Genomic DNA, 14,699 nt, shown 5'->3' on the forward strand with positions numbered 1-14,699 from the left:
TGGTGAGAGGGAGAGCSAGAGAGAGAGAGGGAAAGGAATAGAAAAAGAGGAAGTGGGTAGAGAAAGAGTGACAGAGACAGATTGGGTAGAAAATAGCACCACTCTGTATCTTGTTGATCCTTTTCTTCTGGTCTTCTCAGTGGTGGAGGTTCCATGAAGCTTAGCTTTCAATGGATTAATATATATTCAGGCTAGTTGGGMACACCCAGGTACTTGCCCTGGGTAGGAAATTTGCCACYGTCTCTTGCCACAGACTCTGGATCTCTTGCATCCCTTTGCAGCACAGGCAGTCCTTTGGTGCAAGGCCTCAGGAATCAGTCTGGGAATGCTTTGGGGGTCTTTTGTGGTTGATGATCCCTTCTGAAATACGACAACTACCTCTCTCATCAGTGCATGGACTCAGTTATGTCCCATCAGACCTTCCCTGGGGAAGGTCTGGAGTTGGAGTTGTATGAGGGTGAACAATTACCGGATAAAAGGTGCCATCCCACCTTGCAGGATTTGCCTCTTATCGATCCCCAAGCCCKCCCTGCAGCCCCCGGTCCTGTCTTGTGTGAATCGCATTGCACACCCAAACTCACCCCTCAAAGGATGCAAAMCTGTCCTCAACAAATCACCCTGGAGCCTCCTTGGTTGTTTTGAGTCATTAACCATGAACAGTTCAGTCTCTCAGAGACCTAATGGAGAGCATCCAYATGAGGCAACATTGTTCTGGGCTTTTGTCTGAAAATAGGGTTAAAATAAGATAAAGAGTTAAAAGAAAAAGACAATTGCTGTTCATGCTACAAAATTCTCTTGAAGGATATCAACTGAAGCTTTTTCCTTTCAGAAACTTAGAAGGGGATGTTGCCCTGAGAAGCTCTGCTGCTGTCTATACATACTGCAAATCTCGAGGACTGTTTGCTGGTGTATCTCTGGAAGGAACCTGTTTAATAGAAAGGAAAGAAACAAATCGCAAGTAAGTTCTCTTCAAATCTAGAAGATTCAGTGAAGGTATAGTGACAGAATTAACTAGGACATATTCACTTAGGAAAAASATTTTTCTGTGTAAAATGCTATGCTTAGTTAAGAATTCTTAAGGGACAAGGATTTTTCAAGTTAGACATCTTGCAATGGTATCGAGATGATACTACATGTTTAGAGATTATTTATCTGTGACAGGCTGACCTTAGTGAGCCACTACATGCCAGCCCAGCTGCTTTGTCACTCCCCCTCCAAAAAAACTACAACCTCATCAAGGGGAAATGAGTTCAATTTATTTTCAATTAATAAGATTACAGGATAATGAGAAATAAGAACAAATATAGAAAGCAACACCTTTCCCCCTCACACCTTCCGTCTGAACTGGCTCAACTTCAATCACAGCTTCTCTATCTTGTCCTCCCAAGTGGTGTAGGGGAACAGAATACTGTGGTCAGTATTCCAGATTTACAGTATTGAACTAGTTCTGTCATTTCTCAATATATGATCAGTAGGAAAAATGCAGGGCCAGRGATGGATTTAGGGAGCATTTGCACAAAGTGAATTTATATAGAACTTGAAATGTAATAATAATCAAATACCTGCCATCTTTTTTTTGTATCAGGTTTTATGGGCAGGAYATTCGTGCTAGTGCCATCCTGCTTGGTGACGTGCCTTTCCCTGCTCAAGCAGATGATCTTTATCAAACTCTAGCATCCTTCACTGAAGTGTATGAAAATGAAGAGCAAAAAAATAACCCAGGAAAATCTGTAAGGGAGCAAAGAAGGGTTTGTGCACCTCTTTTTCACATAGGCTCTTCCTGTTCCTGAGCTGTTCCTAGTCAGTGTTAATGCTGATGTTCATGATGTTCATACTTCTCCACTGGATGRCTCAAGGTGTAGTGCATGTCAGATACTGCATGTGGTACCTTTGTTCAAGTATTTCCCTGCTAGGCTCTTGGGGACAAAAATGTTGCTGGGTTTGCTTTGTATCTTCCAGAACAGCAAAGTATATCCTTGTTTTATATCTGTGCATTATCAAATCTGAGGTGATGATTAGGAATGTTTGAACAAGTATTTTTAATGAAGTTAATTGCAAATTGGACACTCTTAGTTTCTCTATTTTTCTGTCTTCTATTCAAACAAWCACTTTTATAATGTAAAATGGGACTGCAGAAGATATTGTCTTATAGATGTGATGTTATTACTGATCGACAAGTATTTACTTTCATCTTTGTTAAACCCATGGGGACTTACTTTAGTCRCTAGTGTATGTGTCACTAGTGTTTGGTATGCTTCTTGAGTTCCTATAAGTCCAGTGGAGAAAGAGTGATTTTAAAACTTTTTTTTTCAGTGTAACTTGTCTTCTAGGCTCTGAAGTCACAATCTAGGTCCAGWTGTAATGCAACATTTTTTAAAAATTTGTGTATTTTAGGTAAATGACCCACCTGCTAGACCATCATCCAGACCRGAGCCACCTAAACCAACTGTTAGGCCTACACCACCAGGTGAGAATTTTTGATAATAAAATTAGAGCATTAAAGCTAATTATTACTATGCAGTTATTATAGCAGCTGCCTGTAATTTTCTTTAAAAAATACTCTTCCTTGGACAAACACTGAAGGCATGTTGATATAGTGCCATGAGTGATAAAAAGTAGAGATTTGTTTGTTTATATTTATAAACCTTTTGTGTCTGACAGATTTGCTGTAGAAACACTGTTTTATAGTTACAGAATCGTGTAATAATTCAAAGGACATATTAATGTTACTGGATATAGAAGCTCCATGATACAATGAAACTTCTTACTAAAAAGAACAGTCCTACTAGAAACTGCTAGTCTAGTTCTAGATACTTCTTGTTTCTAGAAATCACAGTTTTTCTTTTAGATTGTTATTATCTTTTAATCATTAGAGGTTTTGCAGTAGAGAAGAAGAGACACAATTTTGGCTCTTTGACAGTGTGTCTGTCAAAGGGCTTTCATTCAAGGTGAGGCCTTACTGTGCATCTCCTCTTGTTAACTTATTTCTCTGGTTAAGGTTATGAGGCAAAGTCTRTTTCTTTCTTCTGCGCTGCTCCATAGTTAGCTGCAATCATTTAATAACTACTGAACTGGTATTCGTAGAGCAGTCTACAAAATATAACAATGTATGTTAGCATTTCATATAAGTTGCTGCTTTATTTTCTCTTCCAGCTAAAAAGAATACAAACAAACTTTATCCTGAACTTCCCAGCGATTATGCATCTGTGGGTAAGTATTAAGCTTACACTTATTTTATTAATAAGTGTAGAAGTGGAGAAGTACTAAAAGTGCTTTGAAAGATATGTAAAAATATCTGGCCATGGATATTTTTCTTTATTGTCCATTGTTTTAAACGAGATTCAGGTCCTGTATGGTCTCCTAAAAATATTTCATAAACATTAATTATATTCCCTGGCTTTATATTCTAACAATGATGTTCTTTTTCTGAGCAGCAGAAGTTTTGTTTTATTCTGTGAGCTTGAAAAATGCAATTGAAGTAATAAAATTGTTTTATGTTACCACCTAATTGAAATGAAAAAGAAAGCTGATATAACAAGCTTCTGCCCAAGTCCTTATGCAATGAACTGTAACTCCTGTTTTAATTTTAAAAGTGCTTCCACAGATCATACCTGATTATACTGGCATAAACACAGATTCATGTTGCTTCTTGGGATTTTTGTATTGAAATAACTCTGCATGATAATAAAGATATTACTTGTTTGTTRTTCTATTGATTCTCTTATGTTTAAAGCACTTTCAGCTTTTACAGAAGAATCTTACTGTGCAGTATGTGAATTCCATATTACATATATATATATATGAATATGTACTTTTTCACATGTTGCGTGCTTCACTTCACAAATAAAATTAAACGAAATATCTCTTTACTTTTGMAAATAGGACTAAAATTGAGCTTTATAGTAGATCACAATGAAAAGTCTATTTCAGGCAAAGAGTAATTAGAACTTTTCACTAAAAATTAAGATATGTGTCATTGTCTTTACATTCTTTTTCATATCTTACCACAGGGAGCAATTAAGGTTGGAGTCAGTTTCCCTGAGTGTTTCAACTACTGTAGCCTATGCGCATGTTGATGGGAGGCTGGAAAAGAGTTGCAGTCCCTTTCACAAAGGGTGTATTAATGCTGGGGGATGAAATAGACAGAGCCAGAAGGCCATGCCTCCTGTAAATAATCTGTTTCTGCCTAATTATRGTCTAAATTATTTCAACAGAGCTACCTCGCAGCTATAGCACATACTTGCCGATCTTTTTTGCAGGAGTAATTGCTGCAACAGATGCTCTTCTGCAGTGATCTGTAAAAAATATGTTCAATATTTTTTGTTTCTTTCTATTTTAAAAAATACATGTATATAACCAATAGAAGAGTGAATGAATCTTACCTTTAGGAACTACATTTTGAGTATAACAGCTGGTGTGGAGGTAGGTTTTGATGCCGAGCAGCAATCTTTTCTGGGTTGCAATTAGGACTTAACTTTGGTTGGGGAAGGGGGAAGTTGGCATTATGTTACCAGCACTTGGTTTTGCAACAGTTATACAAGTAGCAGAAAGGTTGAAACACTAATTCTTCTCATTAGATGAAAGAAGATCTAGACTTGTGGATGAAAGCTTTTTAATTATTTTCTGTGGACTCAAATTATATAGATATAATATAGTAATGTAATATTATCTATTTCATAGTAATGTAATATTATCTATTTCAAGTACAAGAAGAATGATAAGTGAAAAACATTATTTTCCAAACTGATAACATGGTACTTGAACTCGGATGCAAGGAGATTGTTTTCATGTAACTGAATAATGCTTAAGGTAATGCATTCAGTTGTAAAATGAGGTTTGGTAGTGTTTTAAAAGTTTCCAGAAACTTGGGAATACCACACATTTTATTTAGCTGTAATTTAAAAATTTCACAGACTTTTTACAATTCTGGGAAATAAAACCCCAAAACAACCACAGCAAAAAACCGCAATAGCTGATACAGTTATTGTGATTCAGTGAGCTATGAAGTTTCTACAGTAATAAAGATTTTTCTGGAGTCACTTTAAATAAAGAAGTTTTATTTGCTTATGAGTATGAAAGTTCATGCCTTTTCCTTTACTAGAATTAGGCATCTGCATTTTCATTTTTCTACTTGTCCCCTCTTTGTTRTAAAATCTAGTCAAAGGGCTGACTGGATCTTCCAGGCTTTATTAAGCCTAGCTTTTCTTATTCTGGATGATTCTTTGGAATTCAGTACCACATCTGTAATACAGGTGACCCATGATTCTTCAGTGACTACTTGGGAACTGTAGTCTCAGGAGTTTATTTCTTAGGACAATTTTTTTAGAAACATTAGGTTCATAGTTTGTCACACTAGAATACCTAATCCTAGATATTAGATATTCATTAGTGTTATGCTTTCTAGTTTTTTCCACTTGGAGTTCTGCCATGGAGAAGCAAGTAACGAAAAATGTTGATAAATGGTTACTTACCTGCCTACCCTCCTAACAGTTGCTGAATAGTATACAATTTTGAAAATGTTACAGGTGTGTGGTTTCCCAGCTGAACCAGTAGCAGCTGGAGTAGTGATCTGCCAGTGAAGTTGGAACCGTGTTGAGGTGAATGTTGGTGAGAATCAATAGCAGGCAGTTTGTTCAAATCAAAAGTTAGATATTTCCTTGCTTTTTCTTCAGCTCAGCTAATCAGAAAAGGCCTGTTTCACATGTTTTGAAAATAATTACKTGAAATTGCAAAGATGCTGAAACAATCAAGAAACAGACTTGAGGCAGGAGTGGGGATGATAATGGAAGAAACTTTTTCCTTCCAAGCAGTGTTCYTYYGCTATTCATTCACAATTATCAAAAYTCATCGTGGGCTTGAATTCTTACAACACTGTAAGACATAATCCTCATATTAAACACAAAAGCAGTTCTTTTTATAACATTGTATTTTATGTTAATTTGGAGATAAGAATGATGCTGTCTGCATTTTTTAAGTGGTCATTTGATTTGCTCAAGAAACCCAAAGGTACATGTGGCTCTGAAGCCTAAATATTCATGGATTTTTTTGCTTTATATTTGTCTCAGARACACTGGGTTTCTTACCTTCCACAAGTATTGAACTAAATATTTTTAAATTTTATCTTAAGAAAAATATTTGCCCTCTTATTTGAATTTTTGGACAGAATAAATTAGCGGCAGACATTGAACTTTTGAACAGTTTTGCATAAAATTAACACATCCCAATTTGATTACAAAAAAACAAAAAAAAAAGCCCAAAATATAAATTGTAACTAGGGTTTGGTTTTTTTTTCAGCAGAAACCTTTCACTTTGAAAATAAAATGGAATCCTAACAGATTGTTATTGTCCCATTAGGCATATATTTATATTCTTGCATAGTGAAGTGCTTTCTCAAGCCTACTGATGAAGATATGGAGGCAGATGAGAAAATTGTCACTGTTTTTAAGAAGCTAAAAAAAACCTTCTTTCAATGATGATTTGAGTGATTTGTCAACCTCATTATTAAAAATTCATGCCTTCCTATATGAATTTGTCTGCAGCTTTTAGACTATGTTTCTTATGGCTTTCTTCACTACATTAAAGAGGCCTTTGCTACSCAGAGAAGCTTTGCTTTTTTGTTCCCCTCTTGTTCTCTTTGAGACACTTGTGCTGTAATCAAATCACATTTTGGTCTTCCTTCATCTTTCTTTTGATTGCCAAACAGATTGACAGATCTTTCTCAAAAGTAATTTTCTCTCAAATTTAAAGTAATATTACAAAAAACAAATTTTGAGTTGTAAGCTCACTGAGATCAGTCAGATTTGGGCTTCTAAAAATTGTAACAAATTTTAATTAAACTCCAGTCTTTATATTTTTTATTATTTATATATTTATTAATTTATTTATTTTAACCTTCTTGCATGTTACTAATCTACATTTAAAACAATTGAGGCAATATCAACCCTTTTGGATTAGGTGGTAAACTCAGTTTGTGTTAGCTAAATGCATCTCAGAGAGGCTGCTTTTCATGGTTACAGTTCTCCAGGAATCAGGCCTGGCCCACTTCTCTGTAATTTCAGAGATGATCTCAGTGTTTCTTTCGGTAATCTATGAATGCCAGATGGTTCAGTAGATCTGTGAAAATCTGTTTCCTGAGAGAATTCCAAGACAGATTTTCATGTCTCCTGAAGTGTATTTTGTCAAGGAAACTTGAGGGTCTGTGTGCATTTGCTTTTGTTAATACATTATGGATCTTTTTGTGGCCAGTTAAAAATGTGTTTACTAAGCCAACACAATTACATGGACTAATAAGTCATAGGTTAAGTCTGAGGATAAAATCTTTTAAAAAAATCTGTTTCACAGCTCTTTGAGGACAATAGCATAATTTTTACTTACGATTTCACCTCCTGTTTCATTTATTTTACTTTCAGGCCTGTTCTACAGTTCAATTTCCATCTAATTCATTATCTTGTTATTTTTAAAACTACTACTGTCTAGGATAATATTAATCAAACATGGAAAAGAGAATATAGCCTGGAATGTGGACACCATTCTAGCAGTCCCTGCATGAATTAGTACCTCTAGTTATGTGTGCTGCTGAACKTCTTTATCACAGTATAATGAAAAAATGGAATTTTTAGTTAGAACTGCTGAAAGGGAGCATCACTCTACGTGCTTGAAACCTTAAAATAGGCTTCCTTTGGTAAATACATATTGAAGCAAGCACTTTTTTTTAATATATGTTTTTCAACTTAGGTTTAACAAAACCAATACTATTTTGGAACAACTCAAATTTAACGGGAAATCTAACATACAACTATTTATATTCACTGTGCAGTTGCATGTTTAGAAATGCCCACTGACAGAAGAATTCTGACAACTGTGCTACAAGAGAAATGTATGTATGCCCAAATCTTCTCTTGCTGAGCGACTTTTGACTTGGGCATTTTAATTTTAATTAAAGACTGAACACTAGAGCAGGAAAGTAAAACTGTTTCATGAGTTTTGAAACAAAAAAAAATCAGCTATCTCTGTAGTCTCAAACTAAATTTTTTCCAGTGCAAAACCTGATTTTTTGCTTTTCCTTTGTTGCTAGAAAGCATATACTGTAAGTCTGCCTTTCTAGGATATTTTCAATATTTCATTATTTACTTCTTTCTGTTTGTTCTGGATCAAGATGATTTAAAATGGCTTCATCATTCTGAAGTTTCCTTTGCCAGCTKGAATTGTAGTAAAATTGAATCAAATGCTTTGAACTTTTAATTAAGCAAGATTATAAAATGTTTTTTGTACCTGAAATCTGCATAGACCTGGAATGGAGAAGGAATCCAGAATCTCTTGTTTTTAAGGATGGAGGAAGACTCCGTGGTTCACAGTGAGGGGGAAAATGCATTTTATTTTTGAACTGGGAATTAAATCATTCATGAAARCATGATAAATTCAGATATGTAGATACTCCTTTAGGGCTGTGTGTGTGTGCTGTGTATCTGAAACTGGAAAAAAAAGCCACTTTTCATTCTTCAGTTTATGAATTACTCCTTTTCCAAGAAAGGAAGAGATTTGCTGTAGGATCAAGTAAAACTATTCGCATTGTAAGGAAGAATCCTCATCAAGCCRTGCAGTAATCTGTTCCTTCAATACTATAATTTGATGAGGAACTCTAGCAGATTATAAACTATGAAATCAATAGGACAGTGTGATAAATAGGTATTTGTTTTAGAAAATTTTTACAGAGTGAGACGTGAGATGTTTCTGCCATAATCAGTCTCAACATTGTCTACTAATTTGGTAATCTAAAGTATTGGAGTTTTTGTTTTAAGAGTTTTAGCTGGGCTTGGTCTATTTTTATGTTTTTTGTGGCAAGATTTGTGGCATGTTTATATTTAGTTACTAGAAAAATAAAACATCCATCTGGTGGTCTCCCACAGTATTAATTTTCTTGCTATTATGAGCTCTTCCTTAATACTAACCAAACCCAGGAAATCCCAGGAAATTATTTTGAGACTATTTTTAGCCCTGATTCACTTTTACTAGGATCGTACTATTACTATCGTGAATGTGATAAGTCAGATAATCAAGCTGCTTATGGCTTATGTTGTGGCAAGCTGAGAGGAAAATATGCAGCATGCAGGCCTTCACTGGTCATACTGAAACAAATAACTTGATGCATGTAATCAGCTAACTCAAAATACAACAAGGCACAGAGAGATTGAGGTCAGACATGTTAGACTGAAATTGGGGTTTTTCTGATGGATATATGCATGCGTGGGCAGAGAGCTGTTGTGCTAAGTATGAACCAGATACTCTGACATGGGTGTTTTTATTTTTTTTTTTTTCTTGGCACTTTTTAATGGTTTGGAATAAAAATTAGGAAATTAGAGCTAAAGCACAGGAAAAAATTGCAGTAAAAGCTATTCTTATTTTTTAAGTGTAAAGCATCAGTAAGGTGATAATTCTGATTCACAGAATTAAAATATAAGTTGTTCACAGAGAGATACAGATGTAAAATGGCATCAATTGAAGTCTTGTCTGAAGCCATTGCAACACATACAGATGAACAATTTAGCATATTTATGGAACACATGCTTTAAAAGTTGTTCCAAAGTTGTGTACTGCATATTTTCTTCTGTATTGTTCAAGCAGTAGGACTAAAGCAAGTTTAAATTGMTTTCCTATCTATTGTCCAGAAAAGCCTTTGGGAGTACGGGAGCTTCTGCTTCATTTATAGTACTTGAAGCCAAACAGAAATTTTGACTTCCTCAAGGAAGTGATAGATATGCAGGATTTTTCTCCAGAGTATGGTGAAATGTCTTATGCGTGACTGCCTGGAGACAAATGCTAACACTGTTCTAAATAATGCAGATCTTTTTGCAGTATCAGTGGACTGATGCTTTACAGATCCATCCTTATAGCAGGAATGAGAATATCTACTTTATACTAAATGCTCCTTTCCCTGGGAAATTATGACTTTTAYGCTGATGGGACACCCACATTAAATGTATTTTCCTGTGGGCAGCAAAATGAAGTGCCACAGTTCCTCAAAAAGTGATGTGTTCGCTGTCATGATGGCACCTGAGTGCTGCTTCTACTGTTGGCTATGCTGGTTCAGTGTGACATCATGCAGGTCAGCCAGCTGGATATTGCTGATCCAACCAAGAAGGTCATTCACCTTTTGTGGAAACACTGTCAGTCCCTGAATAAGAAATAGGAGGCCATGGGAAAATAAATCGATAAGACAAAGACTTATGTAACCTAAAGTAATATGACATATAACTGTTTTAGAAATGGTGTAATAATGCTTCTCATTTCTACAAAAAGACAATGTTTCAAGAACCTTCTTACCTTTTCATGGGCAGGTCTGGCAAGGTTTGCATCGAGGCTTCTTTGTTATGTTTCATTTGGTTTGTTGTTTTCATTAGCAATTTTATTGCCATATTAGGCAATCTTCAAATATTCTTTATCCAATTTCTTGTTTCTTGAAAAAGCTCAGCTAGAAGTGACCTCTGCTCTTGTGGAAAGGAAGTGAAGTATTAATTTTTTCATACACAGTGACACTTGCCACCCTTCTTCCCATTTTTCTCTGTGTGGTGCATATTTGTTTTTAGCAACTCCTTTTCTCTTTAGCAAGGAAGACGTCTAAAGAAGGTTGAAAATAGGAAAATAGAAAACTCCTCTGTGAGGAAAAATAGAATGGGAAAACTTGCTCTGGTACACAATTTCAAATATTGGTCTCTGCCATAAGGTTTGCACTGTGCCTTCTCTACTCCTGCCATTTCTGKTTTTTTGTCAGCAAATACAGAAGGATGAAACAGAATTTGAGGTTAGTGTTACAGTTGGATATGGGACGGCAGAGTTGAAGATACTGTGGGGGTAAAAATCTGCTTTCACATTTGTTTCACGTTGGACAAATTTGAGCTAGTGGCTGAATCCCATCTGCAAGCCTGAATTTCCTCATGTTTGAGCTAAGAGATGTAGTTGTAGTTAGCTTTTTCTTTTGAAAGAGCATCTACACATCCAATATTTCACTTGACCTAAAAACCTATGTATGAAGAATACTGTTAATACCATTCTTGAATTTCAACTGAAAATTGCAGTAGTTTGCTTTTTTTCATGTCAAGAACTTCATCATAACTGACTAGGTGTTGTAGTGAGTATTCTGCAAAGTTTGGTTGTGCTTAGTTRGAAGGTGTTACGTGAACACACGGTGGGTGATAATGGCTGTCCAAGATGCTTCATCCATGTGGTGGCAGATGTTGCAGGTTTCASAGTTAGGCTCTATTTCATTGGTCTGTGCCATTTCTAGCTCTTGGTGAAGTTGTTCTGTAATGAATAGTGATATTTACCTTTCTCCTACCAGTTTAAACTGTGGTCAGATGATGACCAAATTGTGCAAGGGATACGGTGAGTGGAAGTGCAATTGCTTGAGTCACCATTTGTCAGAGGAGGGGAACATCGATTGAATACTTTTTGAAGTTATAAGCTGATGTAACCTGTGGTATAGGTAGAATTAATAATGACTGTACTGCTGGTGAAGTAACATGAAAGCAATGCGAATAAGTAATTGTGGTAAGGATAAATCCCAGCATGGATTTCAACAGCCCCTATGTCCCTTAGTGCAGCTAAAGGTRATGAGTTTTCTATATATTGCAGGTGTTCATATAATATAAATGTTATCATGAAAGTGTTAGACACTGTATTAAAACAGGAGATTTTCACTTGTTCCTTTTAGAGAAAGAAATTTCTGAATCTTTCACTATAACTTGAAACTTCTTGCTGCCTTTATCAATATTTATTATCGATTAATTATTCTTTTCYCATGCTTTCTAGTTCTCTCACAAAAATACTTTTCTATCTGGTAAACACTTTACTGTCTGATTCCTTTATCTGATAGTGGTGAGATCTTTTATCTGTTTTGTTTCATGAAGCTTGTTCTCATCTTGCTTGAAAACAGCCTTTCTGTTCTTGGTCCTCTATTTTCTCAACCAGTTTTAAACATTGATGATAAGGACTGTGGACTTACCTTCAAATGAGGCTTGTACAATATTATTATTTAGTATGTTTTGATATGAGATACTCTTTGTCTCATGTAATTTTATTATTTTAACCATTTTTCTAGCCAGAAGTATTTGTCCAGGCAAGGCTGAAAAAAAAATCAGTATTTCACAAAACATTACCCTAAGAAACTGGCAGAAACTATATAGAATTGTTGGATTTGCTACTTTTTTTTGTTTTTTTTCTTAAGTCTGTAGATTGTTTCCCAGACTGGCATAAAAAAATAACACTTCCATCAAGTGAACCAGCTTATGTGCCAATAATACCAATGGCAGAACTTTTCAAGCTGACAGTACAGAGATTTGAGAATTAAAATGCAGAGAGTGTATTGAGATTGAGATGCAAACTTAGTATGTGTAGAGGAAACATGGASAATGCTTGTCAACATAAAAGAGCCCCAGATCATTCCAAAATCATCAGTTTCACCTGAATAAAACAGAGCTCAGTTCTTATCACTGTACTTTACTTTTCAGATTATGAAGGTGATGCTTAGCATTGCATCTCAGCTTTTGTAGTATGATTTCAGTGCAGGCATTTGCATTAATGTAGTCTTGAGTATGATAAAGCCCTTGACATTGATATGGTTTATTTGACCTTTTCTGTTGGAATTAAAATCTAATTGTATTKTGAAATGGTAGAAAAATCCAAAAAGTAATCAGCAAAAGTTATGGAATTGACTCTGGCAAGCAGGAGGTAGGGRATTTTTATATCCTAAATATCAAATACATCCACAGATGCTTAACAAAAAAGGCACTTCTTTAATGCAAAAGCTGAGTATGCTGAAACAAAGATAGAAAGCATTCCATCAGCAGATGAAGATGATGAGCCAGCATGTTCCCTAGTAGGCCAGAAACTCAAAACCAGCGAAATATGTTTCATACTGAATGAGCTAAATTTGCACAGTAACTTAAACTTTAAATATAGTCAGGTCTGTTTCAATCACCAGTTTTGTTTGCTAGACATGACACTGTTCAGTAACRACACAAGTTGGTAATATGGAATCTGCTTTGAAATGATCCATTTTCAGCTTATAGAGAAGAGATCAAAAATACATGAGCCTTTTCCTGGATTTTGTGAGTCCCTTACAAAAGGGTGAATAATATCTCCATTCCATGCATACAGATTTGCAGCTGATGATGAACTTCTTGTCTGTTGAGGCTTTATAGCAAAATTGAGGGTTGTGTACCTTATACGGAACATCTGTGGCTAACTTGGAGTAGTTTTTTCCAGCCACCATTTCTTTGTTAATGGAGTAATTCTGCAAATCAACTGGAGTGCTTTGTTMCACTGTAAACCTGGACAAAGTTACCCAGTTAAAGTAATACATTACATCTAGCTCTGCAACTAATTCAGAAAATAGGGTTTGCTGAGACAGTCCTCATGGAAGTGCAAGAGGGCTTAACAATTGGTTTAGCTCTCCTTTCAAGAACTTGGGTGTGTATTTAGCACCAAAACATATTAAAGTGTAGTTCCCAGAATGACACAGGCCTTCCTTGATATTATCCATGTACCTTGAACACATTTTCCAGGTGACTGGAAAAAGGAAAACAYTGTACACCTCTTTTAAAAGGGTGGAAAGGAAGACCCCAGGAACTACACCTCGGTGCCTGAGAAAACCATGAAACAGATCTTCCTATGACCTAAACTAAAGTACAGAGAGACAGGGAGCTGGTTCGAGACAGCCAGCATGGGTTCACCAAAGGCAAGTCCTGCCTGACCAATCCATTGGCCTTCTCTGATGGATTGWCTACATCAGTGGACAAGGGAAGGGCTACAGGTGCCATTTATCTGGATTTCAGGTCCCTTCCAACCCAAGCCATTCTTTGATTCTTTGGTTTTGAAATTGCCTTAAATCTACAGCTGCTGCAACAAAAGAGCCTTCAGGTGTTCTAGAACAATTCTTTGTCCATAAGTGAATGTAGTATGGAGAATTGCAGCTCCTGCCTTCTCTCCCTTCTCAGAGCAGGTTTGTTTAGCTGAGCACAAATAGGCATTTTTTTGAGCATTTAAAGAGTATTGTTTTACCCCAGTAGCAGTRAAGTTCGCTTAACATGAAAAGTCCATCCTCTTAGTTAATTATTTGCAGACTTCAATGTTGACTTGAAATACTTGAGTTTATTAAGAAGCTTTTATTCTGAAAGTAGAGAAAGACAAGTGATTTTGTTTACTTGCCCAAAACAAGCCATAATTATTGGCAAAGAAACAGCTAAGGCAAGAGATTATTTGTTCTGAGTGTGATTTGCTGAATATCATGTTTCCTGACCTTTGATCAGATGAGCATTATTGGAGATTATTTGGATCAATGGTGGCATATGACTTGCTTCAAGTATCTGTACAGAATATATCTGATTGTAGCAGATTAGTACCTGTAGATATAAAATGTCAAATCTACTGTGCATATTTAGGCTTTCCCAAACATCTGTTCAGTGAGATCTGAGGTTGTTGTTTTGTATATTTGGAGGGTTTTTTGAGGTGAGTCTACATTTAAAAAACAAAATTAAAAAGGCCATTAARGAAATTAGTAGTCAAATTTCAATTTCTAATCTCAAATAGGACATTTGAGATTTCACTTGTATGGTTGAACAAACAATTTGTTTGTTATTTGTCTGGAAAAAAATTAAATTTGTAAGTAAGTATGCATCTGTTCTGCTCTAGAAGCTGAGATAAAC

At 35.7% G+C, this 14,699-nt stretch overlaps 1 protein-coding gene across 1 annotated transcript in view; it reads left to right on the forward strand.

Moving 5' to 3' along the window:
* The window catches only part of SH3YL1 (SH3 and SYLF domain containing 1), a 42,566-nt gene that overhangs the window by 17,032 nt on the left and 10,835 nt on the right, over positions 1–14,699 (forward strand). The window contains exons 7-10 of the mRNA XM_057371349.1: positions 830–958; positions 1,586–1,730; positions 2,395–2,467; positions 3,154–3,210. Of these exons, the coding sequence (XP_057227332.1) occupies positions 830–958; positions 1,586–1,730; positions 2,395–2,467; positions 3,154–3,210 (404 nt within the window). The remainder of the gene's footprint in view (positions 1–829; positions 959–1,585; positions 1,731–2,394; positions 2,468–3,153; positions 3,211–14,699) is intronic.

This window comes from Malurus melanocephalus, unplaced genomic scaffold, assembly GCF_030028575.1.
Source record: "Malurus melanocephalus ecotype Western Australia unplaced genomic scaffold, MMel_1.1 scaffold_6, whole genome shotgun sequence".
Classification (NCBI taxonomy): Eukaryota; Metazoa; Chordata; class Aves; order Passeriformes; family Maluridae; genus Malurus; species Malurus melanocephalus.